Below are 9,417 nucleotides of genomic sequence, written 5' to 3'. Positions count from 1 at the left end.
GATTACCTGCCCAGGAACAAAGCCAACACCAGCCTCAAGACGCTGCTCAGCTATGCTGTGCAGATCTGTCAGGTAGGACCCCAGCATACACACATCAGTCACTCACCTCACAGCGCAGACCACATCTTCATATGCATCATGTTGGATTTTGTGCTTTTGATGCGAGTGAGTTGGGTTTCTAAACTGAGCTAAATGAATCTGGCTATTGAAAATTAATCCTGACTAAAACACCTCCCTGCTGCAGACACTGCAGTAGGATCTTGAAGGCGTTTCTTGATTAGAGATCAAATGGAACTCCATGCAGGATAGCTGTGAAAATCATCAAATATGCTCCAAGGGCCACATACTTAAAGGCACCCAGTGCAACTTTCGAGGCTTGAGACTCGAAAAATAAACATTCAATTTCTAGTCTTTTTTACACGTAGTAAGCTTCAATAACTCCATACCATTACATGTCGACATTCAAGGAGAAAAGATGAGACGTCGTTGTGTGGTGAGAACTGATAGAAAATCGTAAACAACAACAATCGCCGGTGGGGAGACGCCATTTTTCCATTGACTGGAAATAAATAAATACAGATTTGGAAAAAAATTGCGCCGATTTATTGTTGTTAACCATTTTCTATCAGTTCTCACCACACAACGACGTCTCATCTTTGCTCCTTGAATGTCGATATGTAATGGTATGGAGTTATTGAAAATTACTACATGTAAAGAAGACTAGAAATTTAAATGTTTATTTTTAAGCCTTGGAAGTTGCACTGGGTGCCTTTTAAACCCCTGAAGAGGTGTCAATCATCACATCAAATAGTTGCACACAGCAGAAACAACCTCACCAGATAACCATATTTGGGGGGGGGGGGGGGGGGGGGGGGACAAATCACCATCCCCTGGATTAGACATGCCTCTCTGAAGGTCAACACCAGGTGCCAGAGGCACACACATACACTTGGGGTCAGAGGCACCTGGTGTAGCCTGTGAAAAACAAATGTATATCTAAGAGGCCACTCTTGATGCAAACAACATGTACCAAGAATATTTAGTCTCAGCAGCAGTCATGGTGTCACAGTGACATTTCAAGCACAAAGCACCCTTTACATTTGCAGACACAGAGGTAAAAATAGTACAATCAACGTCTCAATCAACACGCGCACGCGCACACACACACACACACACACACACACACACACACACACACACACACACACACACACACACACACACACACACACACACACACACACACACACACACACACACACACACACACACACACACACACACACACACACACAGCTCCCCTACATCTGTGCTACAGCTTTCCAGGGTCCTTTGAAGTACTCAATTGTGTACTAAAAGTGGTTCAGTATTCTGCAACTCAATGCAGATCTCAGATAAAAAATACATAGGTATTGTAGTTGTCAAATTCGTGGTGAAATCAAGAGGCCCATGACAAATCAGGCCCTATCACATAAGAACAAAAACCCACCAACCTAGTGGAGTGGTTGCAGTCCAGTTGATGGCTATAGAGATATAAAGTGTCAGGAGAGCCTACTCCATTGGTTTCCTTGGCCTGATTTTACAGCTCAGGGAGACGGCAGGTCATCTAAAGCAGTTCCCAGAAGTGTCCCAGAGGAGGAGGGGCTGCGTCTGGTTCTCTCTGCCTATTCCTCATCTAGCACACATTAGTGCTCTGCTCTCCTAGTGTACTATGAGCAGAGCTGTCTCGTCACAATATTGTTACTAAATGGCACCCACCCGTTCTCCAGGGCATGGATTACCTTGGCGCTCGGAACTACATCCATCGGGACCTGGCAGCACGGAATGTTCTGGTGGAGAAGGAGAGCACAGTGAAGATCGGAGACTTCGGCCTGACCAAGAGCATCAAGGACAATGAGGGCTACTACACAGTGAAGGATGATCTAGACAGCCCTGTGTTCTGGTGAGAACCACCCCAATGTTACACCCACAACAAAACACCTGCAAGAACAACTGGCTCATAGTCCTAAACACAGAGAAGCACTGGATTTGCAGAGGTCCATTTTCCATGTACTTCTCCATGAAGGGTGGCTGTGTGATTGATGTGTGTCTGTCCCTCTGTGTGATTGATGTGTGTATGTCCCTCTGTGTGATTGATGTGTGTATGTCCCTCTGTGTGATTGATGTGTGTCTGTCCCTCTTTGTGATTGATGTGTGTATGTCCCTCTGTGTGATTGATGTGTGTGTGTTCCTCTGTGTGCAGGTACGCCCCAGAGTGTCTGGTGCACGGCAAGTTCTACAGGGCCTCTGATGTCTGGTCATTTGGAGTCACCATGTACGAGCTGCTCACCTACTGCGACACTTCACGCAGCCCTATGACGGTGAGGAACATCAAAATACACACACACACACACACACACACACACACACACACACACACACACACACACACACACACACTTAACCACCTACCCACTAAGCAGCACTGTTAGTCATGCATTACAAACTCTTGTCATGAATAATGATTCAGTCATTCACGTCTTCACACACGCACACACGCACAAACGCACACACCCACACACCCACACACTCACAAACTCACTCACTCACTCACTCACTCACTCACTCACTCACTCACTCTCTCTCACTATTGAGACGCCCTTCAGCAGCCAGTACAGTTCCCCCATATCCACCACCTCATCCTGTCTGCATTCCTCCCCATGACATAGTTGTGTGTGCAGACTGTTCACACTGGAGCTAGCACAGGCCTCCACAGGCTGGGGAGTTTGGAGGGGTGATGGAGAGAGAGAGAGATGAGAGATGAGAAACAGATGGAAGGCCTCACTCAGCCAATAAAACAGGCAGCACGGACGGGACGAGCTCCTCCTCTTTCCCCCTCATGCGCCAGGAGCAGTGAGGAGCAGTCGGCGCTACTCCTTTGTCTCCCCTGCATTGAACCCTGCAGCCCTCAGCACATTCAGCCATCACAGACTCTTCTATATGTGTTGGGAGTTTAGTTTAGCCATCACAGACTCTTCTATATGTGTTGGGAGTTTAGTTTAGCCATCACAGACTCTTCTATATGTGTTGGGAGTTTAGTTTAGCCATCACAGACTCTTCTATATGTGTTGGGAGTTTAGTTTAGCCATCACAGACTCTTCTATATGTGTTGGGAGTTTAGTGTTAAAGGAATCAGTAATCAGGCTCATTGTTTGAATGTTCTCTGGATCCAAAGGAGGAGCCTGGAGGATGGCATTGTGTCACAAGACCTCTTTAAAGAGCACCCCTCAACAATACTGTTATCCACTACGTCATTCCCTCTCAATATCTCCCAATTGCGCTCTCTCTTTCTCTCTCTCCCTCTCTTCCTTCTTCCCTCTCTCTCTCTCTTTCTCTCCCTCCCTCATTCGCTTCCTGTCCTCTCTCTTTTCTATCCCCGTCCGTCTCTCTCTCCCCGTTTCAGTCGGCACAGCAGATGGCATGTCTCTGTGCCCATGGTGGCAGATGCCCATGTGTGCCACCTCCTTCTGGTGCCAGTGTCTCTCTCTCTGCGCCATGACGGGGATCTGGGAGCGCCTCCAAATATGGCCGCCTCACTCCCTACCACCCTCCCACCAGTCATCTGTGCTCAGAGAAGAAAGATTCACACGGCAGAACCAGCACACATCCTTAAAACACACACGAACACACACAGGAGGGCCAGGCTAGGGGCTACTTGTCAAGTGTCTTTCTTAAACACACACACACACACACACACACACACACACACACACACACACACAGAAAGACACATACAGAAACACACAGGATTTGTGATCTCAGCGACTGATTGTTTGTGTTCACATAGTTCGGTCAGTTCACATTTTTAACATATTTTCTCTCATCTCCTTCCTGCAGGTGTTCCTAAAGATGATTGGTCCAACCCATGGTCAGATGACTGTCACCCGATTGGTTAAAGTTCTGGAGGAAGGGAGGAGACTGCCCCAGCCTGAGGATTGCCCTGATGAGGTAGGAAGATACACTTGTGTGCGCACACACAGACACACGCACGGAGAGTTTTCAAACTGTAATCACTCCAGATGTCTCTTTTAATCTCTGCCCGAAGGAGCTGAGCAGTGATCGCAACAATCATAAATACGCTTCTTTGAAACTTAACCCATTATGTTGTGGTTGTGATTGTGATTGTGAGTGATTGTGATTGCGAGTGTAATTGTGCGTGTATTCTTGCAGGTCTATGCCCAGATGAGGAAGTGTTGGGAGAGCACTCCAGACAAGCGCATCGACTTCAAAGGCCTGATCAGTGTCTTCCAGCAGATGCTCGCTGACAGTCCACACCCATGATCACACGCCACTTGCCTTACTGTCAGAGGGAAAGAATGCAAAGAGCTCTCCGAAGCTGTGGACATTTTAAGACTATCTCACGCATTTAAACACACACACACACACACACACACACACACACACACACACACACACACACACAGGCTTGATGTAGCAGAGGCTCTGATTGATCTGTCTGCTTGTGCAATCACTCTTCCTGGGAGAGAAGTTTGTTTTTTTGTAATGTTCTGAAAATATGAGCGAACTGATAACAAAGAGACTGTGAATAGACACTGACCCACTGGGACACACTGCATGCAGAATCTTCTGGAACATGTCCTCATTCAAAATATGCAAACAACCCTGTCAGGGTCTAGTCCTTGATTCTACATCTGCCGCATCAGTGTCACACATGAGGTAGCCTTTGTTTTTCTTTTCTTGTTGTTTTAAGCACTTGTGTATGTTTTGAAATAGTGTTTGCGCTGCCAAGCAGGGTGTCAGGAGTGGGCATGGGCACAGGAAGAGGAAGAGGGAGAGGAGACGAAGATCCACGTGATCATTACTGCTGTTAGTCTGCATGGGACAGGACCGTGGACATCCAACCCTGAGCCTCTGTGTGGACACTACAGAGGACCATGGGTGCAGTTGCCCTGTCACACGAAACGCTTGTGTGTGTGTCTGCGTGTCTGCGTGTGTGTGTGTGTGTGTGTGTGTGTGTGTGTGTGTGTGTGTGTGTGGGTCATGGATGAGTGCAAATGGTAAAGTAACCTGTGCATTTGTGTGTGTGAGTGTGCGTTTGTGTGTGAGTGTGTGAGTGACGACTGCATGGAATATTCTGGACAGTGAAACGCTTTCTGTGTCAGAGGCAGCATCTGATTGGTTGACAGCTCCTGACAGCTGCTTTGGTTCCTGCTCGTCCGACTGGTGGCCAGGCCTCAGGGAATTTCCCAAACATTCCCTGGAAACCCAAGCCTCCTCTCTCCCGTCCTGCCAGTGGCTTCTCTCCTGTCACGCTGTCTTCCTCTTCCTCCCTTCCTGCCTTCTCCTCTTCCTCCCCTCCTGTTGGCGGTGGGAGCCTGAAATGGACCCAAGGACTCATACCTGCATGCAGACCCACGGAGCTCATCTGGCCAGTCATATGCACCCTGCCAGTGTGCAGAGTTTGCCTCATGCATTGGGATCTTAGAAACGCTTGGACATGCAGCACCCACTATGGCCACTAGAGGACACCAAAGTATATTCTATGTATCGAATAAGTGCTATTGGACACATACTCTGAGCCCAGTAAAAAGTTTCTAAACCTCTCTTTGTAAGATGATTTCAGAGAGTAAAAGATGAACTTGTGATTGTGGACATGACTGCATTATGACTGTATGCATTGACTTATGGAGTGGGAACTCCACGTTGCCATGTTTCTCTTTGCTAAGTGGAAACTGCTGTATTTGTTGTAGAAGGTGGCAGAATCAGCACCATGTCTGAATTCCTTCTTCTCTTGGTAAAACCATGGCAGGGTTGATCCCAGTCCTCCAGGCCAGTGCACTGCCCTTACCTATGGCACAGTTCAAGGAAGCCTACAATACCGGATTAGTAAAAACAAGCACTTAACTGGGAAACAGAGGAGACTTTAGGGCTACATTTCCCAAAATCTGCTATTTTCATGTTGTGAAAATATGTACAATCTGGTACGGTACAACTGATGGTAATTATGCTGTATCCTCTTAAAGCTGTTAAAAAGTGAATCTCATCTCTGAAAGATTAAAGATTTGACATGTAAAGATCCTTTATGACTGGAGACATAAAAAAGATGAAGTCTCAGTAATCCTCACTGCCCCACACCATGACACCAAAGAGAAAAGCATCACTGCTGAACAGTATGCTATGCTTGAGTGCAGGGGTTGACTCACGGCCATACATGGACACTTTTAGTGGACTGGAGGGAAGCGAGATGGGTGATAGAAAGAGCTTCATACAGAGAGAAGGAGACACTTGTCCCAATTTCTAGTTTTATTCCGGAATGTAAAACAATTCCTGCTTCAAAAGAACAAAAAATATCATAATTCAGAGAAATAAGACAGGAAAGTACGACATGTGGAGGATAAAATGTACATAAATACATCTTTCAAATAAATAACATGTTTTTTTATCAACTTTTTGCCGTTCATAATTAAAAAGCATTCAGCTCCATAGAATGAAAAGTTTTTGTCAGTTTGTTTATTTTACAGGGGAAAAGAGAAGCATGCTAAAATTCCATTGTTCCTAAAAATAGCTTATTCACAGTAAAGCAATATTAACACAGTTGAGATATAAAATATTGCAAAAAAGTCTGAAATATAAGATCTGAACAGAAACCAAACAGATACATACAGTACAAACTCAGGAGTACAAACAGAACAGCAAAACATGTTCAAAGCAGGACGTCTCTATCTGCATCCTGACCCAGAGACACAAAACCCTCTGAAGACTACAGAGAGAACTTAAGTATTGCAAAGCTTTTGAGAAGCCTCACCTAACATCCCTCCCATACACACACTCACACACACTCACTCACATACACACGCCAGTCTTTCATCTGTATAAGGTCAAGTCATGTTTCAAATAGCCGTCACCTTGTCAGCTGATCAACTCTGAGTGACCTCTGTAAACTACCTGGGAGGGGTGGAAGTCATATGCCAGGCTTGTTTAGAGGCCGCTCACTCACTCACTCACTCACTCACTCACTCACTCACTCACGCTCACAGAGGCTAGGGGGGAGGGTACCTTATACACAATCAACAACCAGCCTCACCTAGCCGGCCACATGCAAATGGTAGGCACCCGGACTAAATATGAAGGAGCTTCACCCGGTACCCACCCTGGCAGCTCTCCTTATCTCCTGTTAAAACACTCTACCCCACTGCACCCACCTAGAGCACACACTCCTCTCCTCTCCCCACTGCACCCACCTAGAGCCCACACTCCACTCCTCTCCTCTCCCTACCCCACTGCACCCACCTAGAGCCCACACTCCTTTGCCTCTCCCCACTCCACCCACCTATAGCCCACACTCCTCTCCTCTCCCTTCCCTGTGGCTCCTCATTCCTCACATTTGTGCCGACTCAACTCCCTGGAGAAACCCCCCCAGTGTCCTAATGGTGCCTGTTTGGGCCGAATCAGGAGAAACCCCCCAGTGTCCTAATGGTGCCTGCTTGGGCCACATCAGGAGGAGACCAGACAGAAATACATTAGATAGCCTGAATAGCCAGACGGTGCAGGACGCCAGTTGTCGTGACTTCAGAGGTAAATGTGCTTTGATTGAAATCCCTGCTGAAAAGGCTGGAGCGCTCACGCTGGACACACAAGTCATGCCAGCTGGACAACAGACTGGCTGTTCGGAGGACTGGACATACAGGTAGGAGAGCACAGTCTGAACGTGTCATCAAACGGGGACCAGACTGGGCCCGAACTGTGGGGAACACCACTGGACTGCTGTATTGCTTTCACTAATCCAGCCCTTGTAGAACAGTGGCAAAGCATTCCAAACACATCTCCCTCTAACATCTCTCTATCCTTCACACCCATCTCCCCAGTAAAGATACACAGGCATGTGCACTCAAGAAAGCGCAGGGCAGTGGTTTGGCATGGCTTGGGAATTTCAGCCCTAAATTAGGCGAGAGCCTACACAGCCACACACACACACACACACACACACACACACACACACACACACACACACACACACACACACACACACACACACACACACACACACACACACACACACACACACACACACACACACACACACACACACACACACACACACACACACACACACACACACACACACACACACACACAAACACACACACACACACACTCAGATACTGTACATACCAGCATACTGCTCTCCAGGAAGCTGTGGCACCTGTGATAATGGCTTATATTGAACATGGGCAGGGTAGAGAAAGATACAATCACAAGAATCACCAGCCCAACAACACAAAAACACTCCTAAACAGAAGCTGGCTTTAAATGCCTCAATACATTCACCAAAGTGAGCTAGGCCTGCTGCTGCTGCTGACGCTCTCTCCAGCGGACAGGAGTGCTGCTGGAAGACTCCCATGGAAGAACCCAGGCCTGATCTAAGCACATTACCTTTTTAAGACATGGAGGAGAGACGGGGCTGACCGCACCAGTCAGCTGGGGAACTGTACACAGCTAGGTGGGGGTGTTGGGGGTGAGAGGAAGGGTGAGAGGAGAGAAGAAAGCACTATGGCTGTAGGCCAGACTTACACCAGGCTTAGCGTGGTGGAAAAAGTCACAGTCCTGCACTGATGGCCTTCAGATTCAGACAAGATTAGCTCCTACACAGGTTAGAGTTCAGCCTCTGGCTTCAGACTCTCTCAGCTTTCCTTCAGGGGAAGAGTGGAGAGAGAGAGAGCGAAAGAGGGAGAGAGAGATAGGCAGATAAAAGAAGAGGGGGATTAACCCACACAGTAACTTCACTGATATCCATGTAACTGCATTGTGCTGTGAGCGTTATTGCCTGATTTTTACCAACATGACTACAGGGCCAGCTGCTCAGCCTTGTGTGAGCGTACTCTAACCCCCCACCATACTCCCGGACACACACTTACATACACACACACACTTACTTACATGCACACACACACACAGCATGTTTACACGGTCAAAGCACATTCTTCTGCTTCGAAATGACTCAAACAGTAAATATTACATAAATATTATTATTCATGTTATTGTAATCAGTATTAAACATTATTGTTAGTTTGCAGTATCGGCAGCTGTGAAGCTTTAAACTCTGACACACTCCAGTCCACCACAATCACTCTAGAGTCTAGAACAACAACATCCCCTCAGCAACAGCAGCCAAGGCCACGGGTCGAGTTGCGTTGCCATGGTAAAACCACCCCTACAATATCCCAACAGCAACAGGAGCTGAGGCCACAGGTACGTCGCCACAGTAACTCCTATTATTGCATCACAAAGAGGGGCTGGCCTCTCTGAATTAGCGCAGTGTGGACCTGGCATTCCCCGTCACACACACACACACACACACACACACACACACACGCACACACACATGCCTCTGAGCCTCTATCATATGACCTGAAGCTC

At 47.3% G+C, this 9,417-nt stretch overlaps 2 protein-coding genes across 4 annotated transcripts in view; one reads left to right on the top strand and one right to left on the bottom strand.

Moving 5' to 3' along the window:
- jak1 (Janus kinase 1) overlaps positions 1 to 7,187 on the top strand; it is a 35,709-nt gene extending 28,522 nt beyond the window's left edge. Inside the window, exons 20-24 of the mRNA XM_080833140.1 lie at positions 15 to 72; positions 1,770 to 1,942; positions 2,243 to 2,360; positions 3,877 to 3,987; positions 4,210 to 7,187. Coding sequence (XP_080689266.1) covers positions 15 to 72; positions 1,770 to 1,942; positions 2,243 to 2,360; positions 3,877 to 3,987; positions 4,210 to 4,320 — 571 coding nt within the window. The 3' untranslated portion in view covers positions 4,321 to 7,187. The remainder of the gene's footprint in view (positions 1 to 14; positions 73 to 1,769; positions 1,943 to 2,242; positions 2,361 to 3,876; positions 3,988 to 4,209) is intronic.
- A 186-nt stretch (positions 7,188 to 7,373) lies between these two features.
- The window catches only part of raver2 (ribonucleoprotein, PTB-binding 2), a gene marked incomplete at its 5' end in the record, with an annotated part of 76,333 nt that continues 74,289 nt past the window's right edge, over positions 7,374 to 9,417 (bottom strand). For all 3 annotated transcript variants that reach the window (XM_080833371.1, XM_080833369.1, XM_080833370.1), the window contains one exon: positions 7,374 to 9,417. This exon is cut by the window's right edge.

Source organism: Sprattus sprattus (genome assembly GCF_963457725.1).
Source record: "Sprattus sprattus genome assembly, chromosome: 2".
Classification (NCBI taxonomy): Eukaryota; Metazoa; Chordata; class Actinopteri; order Clupeiformes; family Clupeidae; genus Sprattus; species Sprattus sprattus.
This window is presented reverse-complemented; position numbering and strand designations above follow the sequence as displayed.